Raw genomic sequence first — 23,913 nt, 5'->3', positions numbered from 1 at the left:
TGCTCACCTTCATCTGTGGGTCTTTGGCAGAGAGAAAGAAGGTTTCCTCTGGGGTAATAATGTTGAGCCCATACCTGGGAAGGAAAAGGTATTACAGAGACTGTGAGAAACACATTTCCCAGCCCAACAGCAGGTCCTGCTCTTCCCATTTCTCTGCAGAAGCCAGCGGTGCTTTTGAAGTCACTTTGTCCTTCTCAGGACAGTGACAGAGTGAGGTGGAATGGTTTTAAACTGACAGAGGGGAGGGTTAGGTTAGGTATTAGGGGGAAATTCTTTAATTTGAGGGTGTTAACCCCTGGGTGTCCAAGTTGCCCAAGGAAGCTGTGGCTGCCCCATCCCTGGCAGTGTTGAAGGTTGGATGGGGCTTGGAGCCCCCTGGGCTGGGGGAGGGGTCCCTGACCATGGCAGGGGTTTGGGACTGGATGAGCTTTAAGGTCCCTTCCAACCCAAATCATTTCATGGTTCTTTGAGTTACTCAACCAGTCAGCTCATCTTTGTTTGATAACTTAACAGCTAAAACCATTTTATTATTAACTGATTTCCAAGGCAAGCTGCTGGGATCCCACCTGAGGCACCCATAGCTCAGAACCAACCCCACTGGCTAGAAAAGAGACAGGACATTTGAGAATCGTTTCCTGTTTCACAACCAAACTAAACACTTTTTTTTTTTCTCATCCTCCAAATGGAAATATTTTTACTTACTGTCCTGCAGCTGATTTCTCCTTGCAGTTTTCATCTACCCACACAAGCTTCAGATCAAAACTCTGAAAGCTGTTTCCCTGGAAAAAAAAAAAAAAAAGGAAAAATAAAGAAAAAAAAAGGGAGAACATGTTCCTGTTATTGATATAAACATCACAGTTTGCCCCTGCTTTGCCAGTGCACTAAACAGCCCAGCAAGATTGGAAACACTGCAAAATCCCTCTTTTATGGCCCCAATCCCAAAATATGATGACAGACCTTGGAGACTGAAGAAATGCAGGTAGAAGAAACTCTTAGCCTGTCATTTAAGTGGTGTTCTAGAATTCTGTGGCTACAAGTCAGCATTTTACCTCTACAAGAGTTTCTTCCCTACCACGTGGCAACTCTCCCAAACCATCCCTGCCATGCAGCACTCCCTGATTTTAGGATCTACCTTAGGCTTCAGCTGACACAGCAGCCCACAGGTACAACATTTAAGGAGTCTCTACTTGAATCAGCACCCCAGCAAATGGAACTGAAGTAGTAGAAAAATTTCTACTCCATTTCATATTACAGCTCAAGTCCAGCTGCCCACAGTGCAGAGCTGTGAGGTTGTAGTGGAGCAAAGTTAGGTGATAGCACTGGGGTCCCACTACAACCTCACAGACACCTTGACTTAATCACTGACATATCCACAAGATGTGGATAAAGTGAGAAGTGAGGGAGGTTTGATCCCCAGAGCCCACTGGAGCAGTGGCATCCCATCTCCTGGCATCCCCAGCCAAATCCAACCCCAGTCCAGTTCTATCTCCAGGATCCTTAGTAAAAGAGCAGCAGATGAGACATGGGGTGGGATTGGGATTGGGATTGGGATTGGGATTGGGATTGGGATTGGGATTGGGAAGCATTGCCTGAACAGGGATGTCTGCACTGGAGATGTCCCTGGGTGAGCTGGTTACTCTGTGCTCTCATCCCAGTCAATGGAGTTGGGATGAGACATGACTCAACTCATCCGAATTTTGGCATCTAAAAGAGATCAGAACCACACCCAGGCAGTGCCTCTTCCTCTCCTCTGACTCTAAAGGCAGCCTGGGGGCACTTGCTCACAGCAAGATCACTGCAGTACTGAGAATTTTACAATGAGAAGTTGGATGAGAGCATCACCACCCTATTTCCTCAGGTCCAGACCCTGAGGGCTGCATGGGACTGCCCAGCTTTATCACAAAGGCTCAGGTTTGGAGGAGCCCATCAGATCTATCATCTCACAAGGCACTCATGTGTTTGGGCACCTGAGGGGCTGGCACCTGACTAAAGAGCAAGAAGAGAGAGGTTCACATGGAGAGCCATGCTGGATGACAGGAGCTCACAGGCAGAGCAAGCCAGCCTGGCTTTAGTTAACATGCTGCAGAACAGCTTTAAACATGAATTATTCACCTAGATCTCCATGGCTGTAGGCACTCCCTGTCTGCCCCACACCCAGGCCCTAAATCCCTGAAGTAGCCTCAAAACCACCCTTGACTACTCCTCCCATCCCACTACCAGAGTTAACTATGAAAGATCATATCACAGTGTGCCCAGGTGGCCAAGAAGGCCAATGGCATCCTGGGCTGGCTCAGGAACAGCGTGGCCAGCAGGTCCAGGGAAGGGATTCTGCCCCTGTGCTCAGCCCTGGGGAGGCCACAGCTTGAGTCCTGTGTCCAGTTCTGGGCCCCTCAAAACCCCCCTTTGAATAAGTAAGGGCAGAAATCAATAAATTCATACTCAGGCATGGGCTTGGGCTGCTAGAAAGGTGGTTGAATAGCAAATATTTACTAATAAAGAATTAATTTGGATGCTTCTCTGTTGTTTCTTTGTTAGCCTTCCTTTTTATTCTGGAGCCCCTATTCCAAGAAAGCCCTGGAGGTGCTGGAGTCTGTCCAGAGAAGGGCCAGGAGGATGCTCAGAGGGCTGGAGCAGCTCTGCTATGCAGACAGACTGAGAGAGTTGGGGTTGTTCAGTCTGGAGAGGAGAAGGCTCCAAGGAGACCTTAGTGTGGCCTTCCAGGATCTGAAGGGGCTACAGGAAAGCTGGGGAGGGACTTTTTAGGATGTCAGGGAGGGATAAGACATGGGGAATGGATCCAGACTAGAGAAGGGGAGATTCAGTTTGGATGTTAGGCAGAAGTTCTTCCCCATGAGGGTGGTGAGAGCCTGGCACAGGTTGCCCAGAGAGGTGGTGGAAGCCCCATCCATCCCTGGAAGTTTTGAAGGGAAAGGGCTCTGGGCAACCTGATCTGTGGGAGGTGTCCCTGCCCATGGCAGGGGGGTTGGAACTGGATGATCTTCAAGGTCTCTTCCAACCCTGAAAATTCTATGATTCTTCAGTAGAAACCACAAGCACATTGATCAGAGATGAAGTTTTGCTAAGAGACAAGCCCTGTGGCATTCACAGCACCAAAGGAACATGAATTTTCCAGTCATTTATCTGTGCTGCTGTTCCAACCCCTCTGAAAAACTTCAGACTCACCTGGATTACCACAAGGACATCATCAAAGAGCAAGATCCGATCCGATCGATTCGTGCTGGCAGAGATGGGAAGGTTTTTGCTGTCTTCCAGCAGTCTCCTTTCAGGTACACAAAGCATGTCCTGCAGGAGGAAGGAGAGAGGTCAAGGTGATGGATGTCCTGGTTTGGGCCAGGATAAAGGGGATTTTCTGTCTTGTACTTTTGATTTCAGCTCAGTCTCTTGTCAGGAGCTGCACTTGCTGAAATGAACAGCAAGTTTCTCAGTCAGTGGCTGCTCTGGGACTGATAACTCTGGGTGTTTATAGTTACAGCTGGGAATGGGCTGCAGAACCAGGGACACTGCTCAGCTCTGAGGAACATTTTGCCCTCCAGAAGGAGTAAAGAGGTCCCACCTGCAGCCTCCTTTGGGGAGGAACAGACAAGAGAGATGCCAGAACTGACCAAACAGAGGATTCCATCCCATACACCTCATACTCAGGAGAAATTTGAGGCATCACCAGGGTCAAACCCCTTCCTGCTTCCCCTTCTTCCCCTCTCCCTGTTTGCTTCAGCATCCTGGGAGGATTCCATCCCTTCCTCTGCCTGTGCTCCTGATCCATCCCAGCCTGAATCTGTGTGTTCCTGCCTCCAGCTCCCAACTGCTGCTGACCCCAGGATTCCAGCCTGGACTTTCCCAGGGCTGCCCTGCAGCCTCGGGGGTGACCTGAGAGTTATTGGGGGAAAGAGGGGAGGAACCTGGGATCAGTTTTCCTGTAGATTTGTACAGATTTAGTCATTTTTCCTATTTATCATTCCTGTTTCATTCAAGCTGTGTAGTTTAGTTTCCAACCCATCAGTCTCTCTCCCTTATTCTCCCTCCTTTCTTTATCAGGGAGGAGAGAGAGATTAATAGAGAGCAGCTGTCACTTGGTTTAATTGCCAGGCCAGTGTTAAAATTCAACAATGGATCAAGAACATCAGGAAGCATCAAGATTTGAGAACTCGAGCCAAGGCTTCCTCTAGAACCTGACCTTTGGCACAAGATGATGGTAAGAACAGAACTGGGCACAAGGCTCAGCTCCTAAAGCACTCAGTGTCCATATGGTTGCTCCAAGGCTTGCTCACTGCCCTGCTCTGTTGGCTTCCAAACCATGTCTCCAATGCTCAGTTCATATTATGTGTCAAAGCAGAAGGCTTAAAACCTCCAGAAGAGCCCCTTTCTCCATCCATGACTCACTGTGAATTTGTAGCCCAAGGATTTCCACAAGGACTTGGTGAAACAAGCTTCATCCAGGACTTGGCTGATGAAAGACTCCAGCTTCATGTACTCCTTGATGGCACTGGTAACCACGTCCCTTTCAGAGCCCTGACAAAAGGGAGCAGAGCTTGAGCAACACCTCAGGCAATGGCTGTGCAGAAGACTTCTACTCCCTGCCTTACAGCTGCAGAAAAGCCTCAGAAAGTGTGACTCCAACAGGCTTATGAGAAATAACCCTCCAGCCCCACTTTCAAGGAAACCCTCCCAAATTTAACATTAATTCTGCCACCTTACACCAGTGACTTGAACTTTTGCAGCTCCTCTACCTGATGAGAAGCTGATACTATGAGACAGACACCACTCTTCCTTGCTTGGAGACCTTCAGGTGGGCTGCACTCTGCTGCTGCTCATTACCCAGTGATCTACTGGAAATTATTTCCTTCCAGCCAACCTGGGATTCAGTGACACCACCACAGAGCCACGCAGAAGGTTTTAGCATAAACCAGTCAGGTTCCATCCCCTAGAGCTTTCCTACCTCTTGGAGAACCTCCTTCAGCTTGGTGAGGAGCACTACATACTGCTGAATGTGATCCCTGATGGGTTTGTGAAGAACAGTGTACAGGGCCAATGCCATGGAGGTCTCAGAGGTGAAGTCAGTGAGGAATTGTTTCAGGATGGTCTTATGGTGCTTCCAGGAGTCACTGCAAGATGGTAAAATAAGAATAAAGGTCCCTCAATTAGTTTTTCTGAAAATTGCCACTCGTCTCTGCCCTCCAAACTTTGTATGCAACCTCACTTCAAGGGAGGGTAACAGAAAAACTTGGAAGAGCAGGAGATGACATAGTGTAAAAATACTTGCACCCCAAACACAGAAAAATAAGGCAATGAGAGAAACAAGAGCTCCATCTTAAAGGTCTTTTCTAACCTTGATGATTCTATGATTCCATCCATCCTGCCTCTGGCCCAGTGGTCTTTGCAAAATAGGAACCCCACCCACAGAGATGCAGAATATTCCATGAATTCCATGATGGTTTACAAACCAAGAGGGTGTCTCAGATACAGGGGTTGTGAATCTGCTCCCATCTGGTGCTCATCCTCTCATCTGCTGGTTCCATGAGGCTCTGACCCCATTTGATACTGGAAGTCTCATGCTGGATTCCCACATCATCCTTTCTCAGATCCCACTCCACCAACTTAATTCAAACTTTACAAAGGGAGCTGTGCATGGTCAGAAAGAACCATAGAATCCTAGAATTGGCTGGGTTGGAAGGGACCTCAGAGCTCATCAAGTCCAACCCTTGATCCACTCCCCCCGTGGTTCCCAGCCCATGGCACTGAGTGCCACATCCAGGCTCTTTTGAAATATCTCCAGGGATGGAGAATCCACCCCTTCCCTGGGCAGCCCATTCCAATGGCTGAGCACCCTCTCCAGAAAGAAATTCTTTCTCATGTCCAACCTAAACCTCCCCTGGCACAACTTGAGACCTCTTGTGCCCTCTTGTCTTGCTGAGAGTTGCCTGGGAAAAGAGCCCAACCCCCCCCTGGCTCCAACCTCCTTTCAGGGAGTTGGAGAGAGTGATGAGGTCTCCCCTGAGCCTCCTCTTCTCCAGCCTCAACACCCCCAGCTCCCTCAGCCCTTCCTCACAGGACTTGTGCTGGATCCCTTCCCAGCCTCCTTGCTCTTCTCTGGACCTGCTCCAGCACCTCAATCTCCTTCCTGAGCTGAGGGGCCCAGAACTGGACACAGGACTCAAGCTGTGGCCTCCCCAGGGCTGAGCACAGGGGCAGAATCCCTTCCCTGGACCTGCTGGCCACGCTGTTCCTGAGCCAGCCCAGGATGCCATTGGCCTTCTTGGCCACCTGGGCACACTGCTGCCTCCTCTTCATCTTCCTGGCAATCCAGACTCCCAGCTCCCTTTCTGCCACTCTGTGCCCAGCCTGGAGCTCCCCATGGGGTTGTTGTGGCCAAAGTGCAGGACCCAGCACTTGGAACGTTGAACCTCATCCCCTTGGGATCAGCCCAACTCTCCAGTCTGTCCAGGTCCCTCTGCAGAGCCCTCCTGCCTTCCAGCTGATAGAGGGAGATGTGTGGAAGGAAACCACTCAACAGAAGCTCCCATGGGCTGAGGAGGTGGCAGGAGCAGCCAGTGTGGCCACTTTAGAAGAGATCCAGCTGGACCATGAAACAGAGGTCACTGGGAGGTTCAGTCCTCAGTGCTGCTCACTCCTATTCATTGTTTTATCCTCTAAAGTATCAACTGGGTTCCTACCAGCCCCTCCAGCAAACTTTTTTCATCCCACTGACCTTTTGCTCTTTGTGGCATGTTCGAAGCCATGGACAACAACGTAGTTGGCAAAGGTGACGAAATATCTGTTGGCAAGGGAAGAAAAAAAACCACACACACAGAAACACAAGCTGAGTTAGAGATGCACGTGAGTTACAAGGTTTTAAAAAATAGAGGGAAAAAACTTATTGCCAAGAATCAAAGAAAAATTGGGGTTGGAAGGGACCAGTTAATGCCAAATTAGAGAAAACTTCCCACCAGCCCAGGTTGCTCCAAGCCCCATCCAACCTGGGACCTTCAACACTTCCAGGGATGAGGCAGCCACAGCTTCTCTGGGCAACCTGGGCCAGGGGCTCAGCACCTTTAAAGTGAAGAATTTCTTCCTGATGTCCAACAGTGACCTATATATGAAAATGTGACACCAGGTCCACGTTTCCAAGAGAAGCAGAGAGAGATGGAGCTGCTCAACCTCTCCCCCTGGCTCACTCTCTTTCTGTTCCTTTTTCAAGGCCCTTGGTTTAAGTGCCTCATGGACTTTTGCACTGGTATTGTTCCAGGAAGTTTAAATCATCCTGAAATTTGGCATAAGCAGAAGTAAACTTGTGCACTAGTCCTGAAAAGCAAATCTCCAGGGGCTGAGCTTAAGATTTCAGCTTCAGGTATAAAAATTTCTGCTGGTGGAAGCAGATGTATCAGTTCTGTATGACTGATGGGCATTCAAATCCAGGCATCCCATGTCACCATGGAATGGTTTGGGTGGGAAGGGACCTTCAAGATCATCCAATTCCAACCCCCTGCATGGTCAGGGACCCCTCCCCCAGCCCAGGGGGCTCCAAGCCCCATCCAACCTTCAACACTGCCAGGGATGGGGCAGCCACAGCTTCCTTGGGCAACCTGGGCACCCAGGGGCTCAGCACCCTCAAATTCAAGAATTTCCTCCTAATACCTAACCTAACCCTCCCCTCTGTCAGTTTAAAACCATTCCCCCTCACTCTGTCACTGTCCTGAGAAGGACAAAGTGACTTCAAAAGCACCGTTGGCTTCTGCAGAGAAATGGGAAGAGCAGGACCTGCTGTTGGACTGAGAAATGTGTTTCTCACAGTCTGTGTAGTACTTTTTCCTCCACATCCAACCTTCAACACTGCCAGGGATGGGGCAGCCACAACTTCTTTGGCCAATTTATTCCAGGGTCTCCCCACCCTCCCAGGGAAGACTCCATGTCAATGTAGCTCATCTCACACTAGAGGGAGACCGAGCCATATCTTGCCAGCCCAGACCAAAATTTCTGCTGAGAGGGATTTCAGCCAAATTGTGTATTTTCTCCAGATGAAGCAACATTTCTTACATCTTTCAGGGATATCTACTGCTGATTCCCAGGCCCCTGAGTTTTCTGCTTTCTGTATTTCACCACTAAGCATGAGATGTTGTAGGACCAGGACTGCCCAAAGTGACTCAGCAGCAGTGGGTAGGACCCAGCTCTTTTTTTTTTTTTTTGCCTGACACCCAACCAGAACAGGTTTGAATTTCAAAAGGAAGGGAAATGAGATGTTAAGATAAACTTCTCCTTTGTGTCATCTGAAACCTCGAGGTGTGTTTTCATCTTCTCAATCCCTTTTTAAGGCAAAGCAATTTTAATTTACTGAATCCCTTCCCAAACAACCAAGATCACACTGCTCCCAACTTCCTTCATGCAAAGGCAAAGCTTCACTTCCCTGTGCATCACTTTCTAAAATGATGCTGTTGAAATGCAAATAAACTTAAAAGTAGCCCTTCCCACTACATTCATAAAAAAAAAATCCAAGCCAAGAGTAAATGGAAATGTCCAGGATCCAGTGTTCCCAACGCCCATTCCTGTGCAGGTACCAAAGGCTTTGGTCTCATTTGTGGCCAAAATGATGAATGAAAGATCAAACCCTGTCTGATCTTTGTCATTTCAGGTGGCCATAAATCTTTTTTCATGCTATAACCCATCAACACATGGGTTATACACACTACAATGATTTTGCTAAGCAGATGGGGAGCAGACATAATTAATTACAGAAAAAGCACCAGGGCAATATTTTTTTTTCCCACACAATACATCCATCATGTGCTTTTATATTCTTTGTCAAAAAGCACAAAAATGTTGCAGAAATGCACAGTATGAACTATGTCTGGTGACATCTCCCTCTCTTGATCCCTTTGAGTCCTTTAAACCTGCTCGTGCATGCATTCCTCTTCCTGACAACAGCCTGAGCTTTGCTCTCATAAATCCCCCAGGCACAATTTCTCCCCTTGCTTATTTTGAGGATGCATAAAACCCTCTAAACTTGCAAGAAAAAATAAAAATAATAAAAATCTGCCTCTGACAAGCATACTGACATCTACAAAAATGTCCATTTATTCTGCTGCCTGCACAGACCTCATTCTGTAACATCTGTCCTGGATGCAGGGTGGTGGTGGACAGGACTAAACCAACTTAAATACACAAATTTCTTGCACCATCCTACCAGTCAGCTGATAGATCTGGTCCTTTACACTACTCCCAAAATGTTTTTGTACTTACTGGATGTAGAGACTTAGGAAGAGGTCTCCTTTCCAGACGATGGAAATGTCCTGGGTGCAGAGTGACTCCGAGCTGCTGCTTTTTTGTTTCAATACGCGGTAATTTTCTTCTGTGAGGTTCCAGAGAGCTTGAAATCGATCATTCAGGAGAAGGAAGAGTTTCAGGTTCTCCTTTCCCTTCTGGTCACTGGGTTCTTTGAGGAAAAGGTGAGGGGAGAAACATCATCAAACCTTGATTCCAAGAAACCTCATGGAGAAGATCACCAAGATCTCAATGCTCAACCCGATTTTTCGGTGCAAAACAGATTTATTCGTACCAGAAAAAACAGTGCCAGGGAGGAAGGAGATGGTGATTATTTAGGGCTGTGTCCTTGTCAACAATTGCAAGGACTTCCTGCTTCCCAGTTTTTGGGGCTGTGTGGTCAGGGCAGCCTGAGAAGCTCAGACATCCTTGTCCACCCTTGACCTTAAGGGCTTCTCCTGGGAAGCTAAACCAAAAAGGTGGTGACATGAGAGGGATCCACCCTCTGGGCCTAATCCAGTCACACCACTTTTTGTCCAGACAGCCTTATAAATATTTAAATTGATTTCTTTTCTTTTTTTTTTTTTTTTTTTTTTTTTTTTTTTTGCAGGAGGAGCTGCTCTGATTTACTGCCAGCTCAGAACCTGCACCCACAAGTTTTACCTTCAAAAGATGGGCATAACCATGGACCAGGGAGGCTGATTGGGCAGAGTTTAGGAGTTGTGTATAGACAGAATTTCTGCACACAATTCTTAAAACAAGCTTCTATGGGCTGACACTGCTTGGAATCTGCATTAACCTCTAAAAATAACAGGAGCCACAGTTCTAGGCTTGAATGAAAGGCCATAGGAATCTTTCTTCACCATCTTAAAAAATAAACAACCTTATACACCACTTGCTCCAGTAACCCAAGCCCTAGCAAAGTCCCCAGCCATGGAGTGGCAATGATAATTCCCTTCTTAGGTGCACCTGGGACTCAAGGCTAGAACTGGAGACCAAAAAAAAAAAAATAATCTTGTCTGACCTACCTGCCTGGAGCAGGGGCTTGAGGATGAGGGCATCAATCCGTGCCAGGGATGCCAAGAAGGTTTCTTCCACTTGGAGCAGGGAAGCAGTTGCTTCAGACGTGCACATGTCCTGGACACAACACAGAAGGCACACATCAACTTCTTTGCATCTACCAAGGCTTCAGTTCTCACTGCCAAAAATCAGCTTTTCCTGCTCTTGCCAGGTGTGGTTCCTCCCCAAAAAGGTGCTGGGAACGTTGGAAGAGGAAATGGAAACACAAAGAAGCTCAACGTGAGTTGGTGTCACTCAGAGGACTATTGGGCCTCCAGCCCAATTTGCCTGATGGCCCAAATAGAAAATCATCCCACAACACCTCTTTTACATAACTGGAAAGGCCCTACACTTCTTGGGATGTCTTAATCCTGCTTAGTGCCCGATTCCTTTTCCCAGAAAGAAATAGAAGGCAGCAGAGGATGAAGCAGAGCATCTCTTCCCATGTTTCGCACCAGTTTTCTCCCCGAGTGTCTCAGTCTGCACTTTTTGGCACCAAAAGCCATGGTATGGAGCTGCAGAGCTGGGCAGTCCATGTCCAAACATCCAACCCTCCAGAGGAACCTCCTGTCACTCCTTCCTGAGTAGGACACAGCAGTGTTGGTTACAAACCGCTGCATCAAGAAGGAAAATTACTTAAAGTGGAAGTGGGCAGCAGTTAGGAGGAAAAAAAAAAAAAAAAAAAAGACAGCAAACCCACGTGAGCAAACTCCAGTAGCTTCCTCCTTCTCAGCCCTACCCTCTGAAAGAAATGTAAGAGAGGAAGTGAACAGCCAGCTAATAATATGTCATCAGAGACTGTTCTGGAAAAAGCCCAGGTGGTGAAGATCCTGCAGGCAGAATTGGCTGATGTTGGTAATGGTGTTGAAAATCCACAAGTCCAAGCTTCTTTTAGCTTTGTGAAGCAGAGCAGCGAACTCAGAATATGGTCTGTCCAGAGACAATTCCATGCACAAGTACAGGTTGGGAAGAGAAAAGATTGAGGGAAGCCCTAAGGAGAACTTGGGGTGTTGGTTGACCAGGAGCTTAATGTGAGCTATTAATGTGGGCTTGCAGCCCAGAAAGCCAACTGTGTCCTGGGCTGCATCAAAAAAAACTCAGAGAGCTGGTCCAGGAGGGTGATTCTCATCCTCTGCTTTTGTGAGACCCCACCTGGAGCTCTGTGCCCAGGTCTGGAGTCCCCAAGAGCAGAAGGACACAGAGCTCCTGGAAGGTGTCCAGAGCAGAGCCACAGAAATGCTCAGAGGGCTGAGCAGCTCCCTGGGAAGCCAGGCTGAGGGATTGGGGTTGTTCAGCCTGGAGAAGAGGAGGCTCCCAGGGGAGCTCAGAGCAACCTTCCAATATCTGAAGGGGCTCCAAGAAAGCTGGGGGAGGGCTTTGGACACGGGGGGGTAGGGAGAGGACAAGGGAAATGGGTTAAAACTTGGAGAGGGGAGACTGAGGTTGGACATTAGAAGGAAAATCTGTAATTTTGGGGTGGTGAGACCCAGGAACAGGTTGCCCAAGGAAGCTGTGGCTGCCCCATCCCTGGCAGTGTTGAAGGTTGGATGGGGCTTGGAGCCCCCTGGGCTGGGGGAGGGGTCCCTGACCATGGCAGGGGTTTGGGACTGGATGAGCTTTAAGGTCCCTTCCAATCCATTCCATGATTCTATGAAGTTTGAAAAGCCCAGATGGTTTAGAGATTCTTTGGGAAGTTACCAAACACCTCTGCAATCACACCCAGCCCCACATTATATCCAAAGACAGAAGCTGACCTGGGACACCATGCCAGCACCAGGCTAATGTGCTCACTGCCCAGAAAAGCCATTCTTCTGAAGAAGAAATTCTTTAATTTGAGGGTGCTGAGCCCCTGGAACAGGTTGCCCCAAGAGGCTGTGGCTTTCTTCCTTCCTGGAAATTTGGAATATTAGGTTGGATGGGGCTTGGAGCAACCTGATCTAAGTGGTTAAGTGTCCCTGTCCACGCAGGGGGTTGGATCTAGATAATTTTGAAGGTTCCTTCTGACCCAAAGCGTTGTAGGATTTTGTGATCCTCTGCCTGGTTGTAGTGCAGGCTCAAAGGCTGCAGACACAAGAGTCATCAAATGAGGATATAGAATTATGCTGCAGAGATTTACATTGCTAAATTGGCAGCAAAGATTTTGACAGAGTTCTGATGTGTGCCAACTCCTGCCTCCCTCAGACAATCCAAATGGCCCAGGGACCATTACAAACTGGAAGCTTGCTCACAGTACAACTGCTTTGGGAGCTAATGAGAATTAACTATGCACAGGTCATGCCATAACCACTTGCCTATGGGGCTCGATATAATTTAATTTAGTCATGGAGAGGTGAGTGGAGTCTTTGCAGTGTTTCCAGGAAGAGCTGAACTCAGGCTATCTGCTGGTGACATGCTCCAAGGCATCCTGAACCTCTACCCTGATTACTACAAACAACAGATGAGAATCATGCTCCTCGTGTTGAGATGTCAGGGATTTCAACACAGAAGCCTAACCCTGCTTTCTACTTCAGGAGGAAAAATACCTCAAGCATCCTAGCAGGGACTGTTAAAAGATCATCTGGGTGGGGTGACTAAATTAAGTGGGAATGTCTCATTTCTAAGTTTCACATATGGGTGGATTCCTTGGTAAATAACAGTGAGATTTCTGAAGTCCCAGAATGTGAGGGGTTGGAAGGGACCTTGAAAAATCATCAAGTCCAATCCCCCTGCCAGAGCAGGATCACCCAGGGCAGGACACACAGAACACATCCAGGGGGAGTTTGAATCTCTCCAGAGAAGGAGACTCCAGAACCATCCTGGGCAGCCTGGTCCAGGGCTCCATCACCCTCACAGAAAAGAAGTTTTTCCTTCTGTTTACATGGAACCTCCCATGCTCCAATTTACACCCATCACCCCTTGTCCTATCATTGGACATCACTGAGAAGAGCCTGGCCCCATCCTCCTGGCACTCACCCCTTATATATTGATAGATATTAAGAGCTCACCCTCACTCTCCTCTTCTCCAACCTGCAGAGCCCCTCAGCTCCCTCAGCCTTTCCTCTTCATGTTCCCAAAGCATTTCAGGGATGGATCCTGCTCTATAATTCTGGTGGGATAAGCAGCCCTACAGCCAGACCTATATCACAGAATTATAGAAAATTAGGGGTTGGAAGGGACCTCAAAAGATCTTCTAGTCCAACCCCCCCTGCCAGAGCAGGGTCACCTCCAGCAGTCCCACAGAACACATCCAAGGGGGCTTTGGATGTCTCCAGAGAAGGAGACTCCACAACCTCCCTGGGCAGCCTGGGCTGTGCTCTGTCACCCTCCCAGGGAAAAAATTCTTCCTTCTGTTTATCCAGAACCAGCCATGCTCCAGTTTATAACCATTGCCCCTTGTCCTGTTGTTGGTCACCCCTGAGAAAAGCTTTCCTGCATCCTCCTGGCACTCACCCCTTCCATATTTATAAAGATGAAGAGCTCAGCCCTCAGTCTCCTCCAGGCTGCAGAGCCCCTCAGCTCCCTCAGCCTTTCCTCACCAGGAGATGTTCCACTCCTTCAGCATCTTGCTCACTCTGCTCTGGGCTCTCTCCAGCACTTCCCTGTCCTTCTGGAGCTGAGGGGCCCAGAACTGGACACAAGATTCCAGATGTGGCCTCACCAGGGCAGAGCAGAGTCACAAAACTCTGCTTATTCTCCCTTTCTAGGTCACTCTGGATCCTGGGCTGAAACACTGTCCTAGAACAAGGGAAGCTTTGGATTTGGAATGATTTCCTGGCCAGGTTTATGTTGGATCCTGGCACAACTGACTGGACAAATGAAAGACAATGGTTAAATTTTATTTCCCTGAAAAAATGGGAAGCATTGAAAAATTCCCTAATGTCATTAGTTTCAAAGCTTTCCCACCTTTAGGGTCTGCATGACCATAAAGTTCTTTTTTTGGGAACACTGGAGATTCATCCCAGAGGAGAGCTCTGGGCATGCAAAGAGGTCAAAAAGCTGGAATTTAGACTCCTGGCCCCTCCCAGGGAAGGGAATTGAGCCAGGAAAAAGGCAAACCCAAAGCAGCAGCCAGCCAGCCCCCACCCCAGAGCACCAAGAGAATGGGACAGATCTGGAAGTTTAATTTTTTTTTGCCACCACTTAATCACTTGTCTCGCAGACAAACAGATCAAATTGTTTCTCCAAGGTCCTAGAGAGCCCTCCAGCTTGGAGGAGGATTTCTAACCATGAGTACCTTAATCAGGGAGTAAAATCAGGCTGAAATGTTGGCAGTGTTTCATTTTCACATGCTTGAAGAGCAGGTGGGCCCTGGGATCATCTTATTCCCACTGAGCAGAAGTCTGGTGCATTTTATTTATGTTTCACAAAATCTTTCAGGTTGGGAAAGACCTTGGGATCACTGAGTCCAATCATAGAATCATAGAATCCTAGAATGGGCTGGGTTGGAAGGGACCTCAGAGATCATCAAGTCCAACCCTTGATCCACTCCCCCCGTGGTTCCCAGCCCATGGCACTGAGTGCCACATCCAGGCTCTTTGGAAATATCTCCAGGGATGGAGAATCCACCCCTTCCCTGGGCAGCCCATTCCAATGGCTGAGCACCCTCTCAGTAAAGAAATTCTTTCTGATGTCCAACCTAAACCTCCCCTGGCACAACTTGAGACCTCTTGTGCCCTCTTGTCTTGCTGAGAGTTGCCTGGGAAAAGAGCCCAACCCCCCCCTGGCTCCAACCTCCTTTCAGGGAGTTGGAGAGAGTGATGAGGTCTCCCCTGAGCCTCCTCTTCTCCAGCCTCAACACCCCAAGCTCCCTCAGCCCTTCCTCACAGCACTTGTGCTGGATCCCTTCCCAGCCTCCTTGCTCTTCTCTGGACCTGCTCCAGCACCTCAATCTCCTTCCTGAGCTGAGGGGCCCAGAACTGGACCCAGGACTCAAGCTGTGGCCTCCCCAGGGCTGAGCACAGGGGCAGAATCCCTTCCCTGGACCTGCTGGCCACGCTGTTCCTGAGCCAGCCCAGGATGCCATTGGCCTCATCCCTGCTCTACAAAGTTCTCCCCTAAACCATATCCCCCAGCACCACCAAATCCAAACAACCCTTAAACACATCCAGGGATGTGTGTTTAATCTCCCTGGGCAGTCCATTCCAGGCTCTGATCTCTCTTCCTGTGAACATTTTTTTCCCTAATGTCCATTTTCTTAAGCTTGATTGTTTTGCCTATTTTTGGAGAAGAGGGGAAGGCGATTCCTTCATTTCAGAGCTATCTGCCATGAGAGGGGCTTGTTCTCCACCTGCTCCTTTTTAATCCTGCAAGGAAATATTCTAGCCTCTGCAAAACAATAAAATTCAGAAAAGCTCTACCCAAACTTTTGTCAAATTATTACCCAAAGAAGCCACGGGTTCATTGCACAAAGAAGGCCAACTGGGAACTGAATTACACAAACCCAGGGTGCAGATACCCAGAGCTTTGCTCACCAGGACCAGTCCATGAGGAGCTGAAGGACACATGCACCCCACGACAGGAACATCACTGCCCCAGCCTAAGTGGTTTTTGGTCACTTCTGTAATGGTCACCTGGAAAAAGAACTCTTTAAGTACTGGAATATCATAGTAAGATCTCCCCTGAGCCTTCTGAAGCTTGAACAAAGCAGATTTCTCAGTGTGTTGAACTGAGATCCTATGGGGATGACCCCAAAGCATTCCCATACATGGGTTGCGAAGCACCCACACTAAAAAAAAAAAAAAAATAATGGAAGCATTCGAGTGCTCTTCTCCATTAAAACCTGATACACATTTACCTTTGGGGCTGAGGGCTTTTTCTTGTTTTTAGCAATCAGGTTCTTACTCTTCCTGGGAAAATTTGTTGGGTACCTTCAGCCTGACCATGACACTCAGGGATCATCTGCTGGTTGGGTGAGCAGCATCAGTCAGCTTTCAAAACAGCCCTTCCAGAACCACAAAAAAAGACCTAAATTGCCACATCACATCACCACCCAATAAGGAAAACATGAGCTTCAACCACTGTTTCCAGTATTTCCCCATCAGTTTGGTGACAACACCACTTGCACTTGTATTCTGACCCAGGCAGGCAAAGAAGGTTTGAGGTTCATCCCTTAATGAATAAAAACAACACAGAGGGCAAAGGAAACAACCAGAAGAGTTGAGGGGCACATAGAGGTCAGGTTGTCCATTCCCACATCTGAAAAGCTGAATGCAAACAGCAGTGCCATGGGGTGATGGGACCACAGAACAAAATATCTGTCCTGTTCAATATCTTCATTGATGACTTGGATGAGGGGATTGAGTCCATCATCAGCAAGTTTGCTGATGACACCAAGCTGGGGAGAAGTGTTGATCAGCTGGAAGGCAGGAGGATTCTGCAGAGGGACCTGGACAGACAGGAGAAATGGGCTGACTCCAATGGGATGAGCTTCAACAAGGCCAAGTGCCGGGTCCTGCACTTTGGCCACAACAACCCCATGGGGAGCTCCAGGCTGGGCACAGAGTGGCTGAGAGCAGCCAGACAGAGAGGGACCTGGGAGTTTGGGTTGACAGGAAGCTGAACATGAGCCAGCAGTGTGTCCAGGTAGCCAAGAAGGCCAATGGCATCCTGGGCTGGCTCAGGAACAGCGTGGCCAGCAGGTCCAGGGAAGGGATTCTGCCCCTGTACTCAGCCCTGGGGAGGCCACAGCTTGAGTCCTGTGTCCAGTTCTGGGCCCCTCAGTTCAAGAAGGATATTGAGGTCCTCGAACAGGTCCAAAGGAGGGCAACCAAGCTGGTGAAGGGACTCGAACACAGATCCTATGAGGAGAGGCTGAGGGAGCTGGGGGTGTTCAGCCTGAAGAAGAGGAGGCTCAGGGGAGACCTCATTGCTCTCTACAACTCTCTGAAAGGAGGTTGGAGCCAGGGGGGGGTTGGTCTCTTTTCCCAGGCAACTCTCAGTAAGACAAGAGGGCATGGTCTTAAATTGTGCCGGGGGAAGTTCAGATTGGATATTAGAAAGAATTTTTTCACGGAAAGGGTGATCAGACATTGGAACGGGCTGCCTGGGGATGTGCTGGACTCCTTGTCCCTGGAGACATTTAAAAAGCGACTCGATATGGCACTCAGTGCCATGGTCTGGTGACTGTGGCGGTAGCTGTTCAAGGGTTGGACTCGATGATCTCTGAGGTCCCTTCCAACCCAGCCTATTCTATGATTCTATGATTCTATGAAAAACCTGGGGCTGTCACACGATGCCTTCCCCCAGCTTGGACACAACTTTCATGCAACTCAGGGGGTTGGGAATTTTATGGTTGCTCCATGAAGATGAGGCAAGCTGGAGCAGAGCCACTCTGGGGCCTCTTCACTGGGTTTTAGTCTGCTCTTCATGGATGGCTCTGGTCCTAGGGAGTCAGAGAATCCTATCATAAAATCCCAGAAGGTGAGGTGGGAAGGGACCTCCAGGCCCATCTGCTCCAACCCTTCTCGTATTATTGTTGATCTGAGATGTCTCAGCACCCCTGGAGCTGAGACTTCCAACTTTCCCAAGTGGGGGAATCCCCCCCTTCCCCTGGGAGACCATTCCAAGGTCTGACTGTCCTCAGGGGGAAAAATTTTCCTCTGGTGTCCACTGGGAATCTCCCCAGGAGCACCTTGTGCCCATTGCCCCTTGTCCTGTCCATGGGGCTCCTTGGACACAGGGAGTCTCCAGCTGCTTTGGAGCCCCCTCTAAGCACTGAACATGGGCAGAAGGTCTCCCCTGAGCCTTCTCTTAAGGCTGAAAAAATCTCAGGTTTTTCACCCTCTCCTCATATATCAGGTGCTCCAGTCCTCTGATCATCCTCATGGCTCTTCTCTGGCCCCTCTCCAACCTGTCCATGTTTTTTTTTGTAGAGTGGGGACCAAGTCAAGTCCCCTGAAGTTGGTGTTCTCCCCATGGGCAGAACTGAAGGAGGTTCAGCTCCAAGGAAGGGTCCCATCAGCTGCACAGGGCATGACAGCTCCTGATTTTATGTGCAAAATCCCAAAGTCTGCAGCCTTGGAGGGTGGAGATTTCCCTTGGCAAAACCAAACAGCCACCAGCCTGCTTCAGACTTCCTTGAAGAACGATGAGATCTCTCCAGGAGAACATTGTTTATACCTCTTTATCCTCTCTAAAAGAGGCTACAAGAAAGCTGTGCAGCATGGGGCTGTAATTGCAGAAGAAACATATATTGGTAACCTTGGAGAAACAGGAAAAAGACCTTGAGAAACAACTTCTCTCCAAGTCTCCAGATCTCTGTGGCTCATCAGGGTCTCATGACTTGACAACATGACAATGAGGGCAGGAAAAATGTTGATGAAGCAGCTGATGCCAACTGAAGAAGTTACTGAGCATTACAGCAGATGGGAGCAGCCTGGGTAATCTGGAGGAACCCTCAGGGTCTATCCAAAGCTGCTAAATGCCCATTTCTCCAAGGAAATCCATGTCTTGAGGAGCCACAGCAGGTCATTATATCCATTTTCAGGAAATTGCCAGAAGGGTGGGTGGAACAGAGAGGAAACCAAGCAGAAGAGCCCTCTGGGGCAAATGTTGGGCCTCATTTGTTCACTTTAGATAGAACCCTTGTGTGTCTGAGCTTGGACCATGGACCTTCACCTTTGCCAGGTTACTTTTTAACCTGGATCAGCTCCTCAACACGATTACTGTAGAATCACAACCATGCCCATAGGGTGGGATCTCCTCAGTCAATCAGTGCCAGCTCAGAGCCCAGGAATTCAGGAGTTCCTTAGGCCACGGGGCCCAATTCTGGTAGCCAACCTCAGGATGTCCCTCCTGGTGCTGTCCCAATCTTTGCTGCTTTTCCCTAGGGCCCAAGTAGCCTCCTGCATCCTAATTGTGTTTCCATAAACACCCATAACATTCCAGCAGAGTCTGCATTCAGGCTGGCACAAAGACCACTCTGTCATGTGGGAAAAAAAAAACCCAAATTCCAGGCTTTGTTGAACCAACCCCAAGAGGCTGGAGCAAATTCTCTCGTTCCAACTCAGCTCTTGTCAAGCCTCAGCTCATTATGACTCAGGATGAATGAGTGTTCAGCTTCAGGGAACCACCTCACAAGCAGCCAGAGCCACACAATGTACAAATTAAGAGGTAACTGGGAATAAACAGGGCAGAAAGAGAATAAAACCCCAAATCTCAAGCCAGTCCTTAGCAGCATAAAAGGCATGGAGAGAGCAAGAGAGAGGAGAGTTATTTGGCTTAGGATTTAGCATGGGATGCAGGGATCATGCTGATATCAGCCATGGGAAGGAACTAGCAGGGCTGGTTCAACCTTTTCCTTCCTGGAGGAAATTGCTGAGCAGGTCAGCAATGAGAGAAGGGAAGCACAAAGCAGAGAGAGCTTCAAAACCACAAGAAAATTGACAAATCCATGAAGACTTCTACACCTTGGACACCAGAGCTTCAGGCTGGAGATGAAGCCAGATTCCATGCCCAGGTGAGGCCAGACAACAAATACACTGGGAGCAGAGCACAACCACCTCTTCCCTCAAGTGATGTAGCCAGGTCAGGAAACAGCAGGAGAACCTCCCCACTTGTAATGAAACCACAGAACTCACTGCCACAAGGAGCTGTCATTACTCTGAGGATGCTATACCTGCATTCAAAAGCAGCTGGATGAGTCCATAATGGGGAAAAAAAATAATTAAAAGCTAATAAAAACCAAGACATCAACTCTTCAGCTCAAGAAATCCCTGAGGAGGCAAGAAAAGCAAATGGAGGAAGGATTATTACAACCCATCCCAGTTTTTCTGTTCTTCTTCTATGGGGAATTCTTCACTGTTATAAGAGGTGAGGTAGCCTGGCTTGATGCTGTTGATTTCAGCCATAAAACTGTTTTTTCACAGAAATCCCAGTGATTTCCTGCATCAGAAATCACAGATTTTATGTCAGGCAAAAATTCATCACCAGCCATAAAACTTCTTTTTTGGTCACCTGCATGGCAGGAACCTCAAGCACTGGAAGAGGACACAAAGCAAAGTTGTCAAAACATCAACCCTATTAAAATCTGAGCAAATTTAGGATAGCAGTGTGTGGCCAGGAGCTTAGGAAGGGCCAGACACATTCAATACTGCTCTCAGAAATCAATGAGGACATAGAATTAATTTTTCAGCCCAAGGAGAACTTTCCCCCCCCCCCCCCCCAACTTTTTGTCTTCTTTCATCTTTAACACAAGATAAACCAAACCAGGACAAACAGGAAGCAATGTGCTGGTAGGGGAAGGGAGTGTGTTTTTTCTTTTGTTTTGCAGACCCAGAGCAGGCAAAAGCTTTTTGCCAACCTTATCTGACCCAGCTTTTTTTTTCTGTCTTCCCAAATTGGAGGCTCGTGGCCCATCCTGAGGAAGTTCACCTCAGGTCAAGAGAAACAGCCACAAAACTCTTAGGGGGGCTCCAAAAGGACAAAACCCAGCTGTGAGTTGTTCTACTCACCCCACGCTCCTTTAGGAATAAAGAGGCCCAGGTGAAACCCACTTTTAATCCAGTAGAAATGAGATGAATGAAATTTTGGTCATATTCTGTCTCTCTTTTCACCAACTAGAGAATTAAACAGCTCAGATAAGCCCCTTGACTTGTTGACAGCTAAGACTGGGGAAAATCACTCTCACCACAATTAAAGATATCACTCAGGCTTTGCAAATAATGAGTACAAGAAAGGCCTCAGGTGAGATGATGTTTACATAAGTGTTTTAATCCCCCATGGCCTTGGAGCTCCAATTATCATTATCTTGATCACTTCCAAGCAGCTTATGCATGTAGAGACAGAACTGTTCTGACCCAGCAGCTCATATGCAACACAAAATGACTTTGGGGGGGAAAACTGGATGGAACTCCAAACCAAATCTGAGAAAAAACTACAGGTAGGCAGCAAAGGAGACAGTGAAAAGAGGGAACTGAGTAATTTTCCATCAGAGTAAGAAGTATGGGAAAGCCAGAAGATAAAAACTAGGGACAACTTTTATGTCACAGCTCTGGTAGCATCCTCAGGATCAGGAGCTTCTCTCCCTTGGCCTCACACTCCCAATGTGCCTGCTCTGTACTCTGCTTTTCCAAAGGAAATGGGATTTCAGCATGGCCTCAAAAAGCAAAAAATGATGGTGCTATGTGTCTGGGGTTTAGATGATGTGCTAACCATCTACACCCAAGGAGTTCTGAGGAAGATCCTGAGTATCAGGCTGAATTCTAGCCTGCAAATAGACCCAGAGCCACAAAAGATACCAGAGGATTGTCCCCTGGGACAAGGGGAGAGCCAGATGAGATGGTTCAATGTCCCAATGTCATCCCCCTGAACCATCCTCTCCACTCAGGACCTCCAGAACCTGAGTAGGACCAGAGGGGATTCCACTTCCCTTTTTGCTAAAAGACAGAAATTCATCCTAAAATCACAGCAATAGCTACTTTGGAAATCTCTGGTTCCACCAAATATTCCCCAGTGAGGTTCTGGTTCTATCTTTCATGGTTTTGACACCACTGTTGCCTCTCCCCCCCCCATCTCACAGATGTTTCTTTACACCAGAGGTAGTGGCCAAAATTGAAGGAGGTGTCACTGAAATTTCATATTCAAAACCACCCAGAACTGCCCTAACCAAGTGACCCAAGAAAAGCTTCACAACAACCCCAACACCTGCCTGAAACGGGGCAGGGCTGGACAAAAGAACAAGAATGGAGTTTAAAAAAAAAAAAAACAAATAAAAAAAATACCTGCCTGGATTAGTTTCATCCCCACACCCAGCCTCACTTTGCTTTCTGTCTGGGTTCCTGAAGCTCACTCCTGTCCAGGAAGGTTCACAACAATCCCAGCTAAAGAACTGCCAAGTTTTTTCCCCTCTCTCCTCCAGGATCCAAGGCCTTTCCCAAAGACTGAGTGGAGTAGGAAGCTTCTACTCTTTCATCCAACCCTTCAGGTGCTCTTGGAGGACAAATTACAAGCCACTGAAGACCTTCAAAGAGTCACCAGGGCTTTCTAACCTCTGATCATTATTCCCAGATGCCACAGGTGCTTTTGAGTGCCAAACCCCAGGTCTTTTGACGAGCTGGTCAAAGCTCCGACAAAAGTGTTTCCCAAGAAAATTCCTGTTTGTTGAGCCCAAAGTCTTTTGCATCAGCCTTTTCCCAACTCAACAGGAATGTAAACAATACCTGACCAGGTCATGGCAGCTGTCTGGTCTGGCAGAAGGAATAAAAGCTGTTACTTAGAGAAGAACATAACTTTGGCCACTTTCTGAGCTCCATCCCTCTTGCATTTCCCCAACAACTCTTGCATTAGGGATCTCAAAAGCTGTAACCCTATTCCTGGCGTCATCCTATGGATCCCTTGAACCCAAGCTTTTCTTAACCCTCTTGAACTTGCTGCTTTGTCTCTAAAAAAAATAGGTAAATTGAAGGCAGGATCTTGAGAGACAATTCTGCCTTGGGTTCCTTGCAGATCCCTCCAAAACCTTTGTCTTGCAGCTCCCTGGGAGCTGAAGTCATTGGAGCAGCAGTAATGAAATTCCCAGGTTCAGGAAGCAGCTGCAAGGTCAAGGAAGCTTCTAGGCTACAGGAAATTTCCACAGACAAAGAGACACAATTTGGTTCTGGTCCAAATTAAACTAAGCTAAAGTTTAATAGCAAGCCCTCCTCTTTAGTTGAGGGCTGAACTTCAGCTCCTCCTCTTCTGGCTCCCAAGGAGTAGTTGTTTATTACTTTTTAGAAGTCTGAAATGTGTCACTGTCCCCCCCCTCCCTCTAATTGGGCTTTTGACCCAGACTTCTCACTTAACACCTAAGACACCTCCAAGTTTTGGCTTCTTCCCTCCCTTGCAGAAACTTTTCAGGCTCTCTCGCCCTGACTAATGGGTTGGGTATTGGTTTGACTCTGCCAGGCAAGCCCTGCAACCCCAGTGGGAGCACAAGAGGTTTCCAGCCTTACTTCATCAGGCTTGGAATGCCAGGTGAGGCTGCCTGGCACAGCTAGAAAATCCCTCCCCTTAGAACAGGAGCAAGCCCCAACACAGGCAGGAGCTCCAACACAGGCAGGAGCAGGACCTCACGTGCATCTCCAGCATCACTTTCTGGAAAAAAAGCCAAGGTGAGAATAAGCAGAGGATTTAATGCCACAAGTCTGGAGCACGCTGGGAATTAAAGAGCTAAAAGGCAACGGAGCTGCTTTACTCAAGGCCAAGGTTTTTTTTTAGGAAGTGCATGCAATTGAGTTTTACGCTGCAGAAAAACTCACTCCACACCTCTGGTCACTTGCACCTGTAAAGTTTCTGCCTGTAGAAAATATTCCCAAACTTTGCTCTGCCTCAGGACTTCTGCATGATACCTCCAGCAGTCCCTCCCACCTGCTAAGGGTGATCTTGCACCCCTCCTATTGTACGTCTGAACATCAAACCTCAGGATCAATGGGAAAACTGGGCACAGAACCCCAAAATAACCAGAGCAGAGCAACATACCTTGCATAAGGTGACCAATAAAAAGTCCCCTCTGGTAAATGCTCCAGGAGCAGCTTCTCTGAGCTTCCAGGTCCTGAAATACTCAGTGCTTCCAAAGCCACCACTCTCTCCTCCCACCTCTCCCTCCCACATCCAGCCCAGACACAAATC

General features: G+C 48.1%; 1 protein-coding gene across 5 annotated transcripts in view; it reads right to left on the bottom strand.

Moving 5' to 3' along the window:
- Positions 1-23,913, bottom strand: part of ALS2CL (ALS2 C-terminal like) — a 63,302-nt gene that overhangs the window by 27,377 nt on the left and 12,012 nt on the right. For 2 of the 5 annotated variants that reach the window (XM_071734527.1, XM_071734528.1), the window contains exons 1-9: positions 10,785-10,943; positions 10,299-10,407; positions 9,250-9,442; positions 6,725-6,790; positions 4,955-5,120; positions 4,399-4,527; positions 3,184-3,303; positions 703-779; positions 8-74 (exon numbers count right to left, since the gene is read on the bottom strand). In XM_071734527.1, the coding sequence (XP_071590628.1) occupies positions 8-74; positions 703-779; positions 3,184-3,303; positions 4,399-4,527; positions 4,955-5,120; positions 6,725-6,790; positions 9,250-9,442; positions 10,299-10,407; positions 10,785-10,865 (1,008 nt within the window). In that variant the 5' untranslated portion in view covers positions 10,866-10,943. Of the gene's footprint in view, positions 1-7; positions 75-702; positions 780-3,183; positions 3,304-4,398; positions 4,528-4,954; positions 5,121-6,724; positions 6,791-9,249; positions 9,443-10,298; positions 10,408-10,784; positions 10,944-23,763; positions 23,892-23,913 lie in introns of those variants that run through there. The other 3 variants (XM_071734530.1, XM_071734531.1, XM_071734529.1) reach the window with 2 other exon arrangements.

The sequence above is a fragment of the Heliangelus exortis genome, chromosome 2 (genome assembly GCF_036169615.1).
Source record: "Heliangelus exortis chromosome 2, bHelExo1.hap1, whole genome shotgun sequence".
Taxonomy (NCBI): domain Eukaryota; kingdom Metazoa; phylum Chordata; class Aves; order Apodiformes; family Trochilidae; genus Heliangelus; species Heliangelus exortis.
This window is presented reverse-complemented; position numbering and strand designations above follow the sequence as displayed.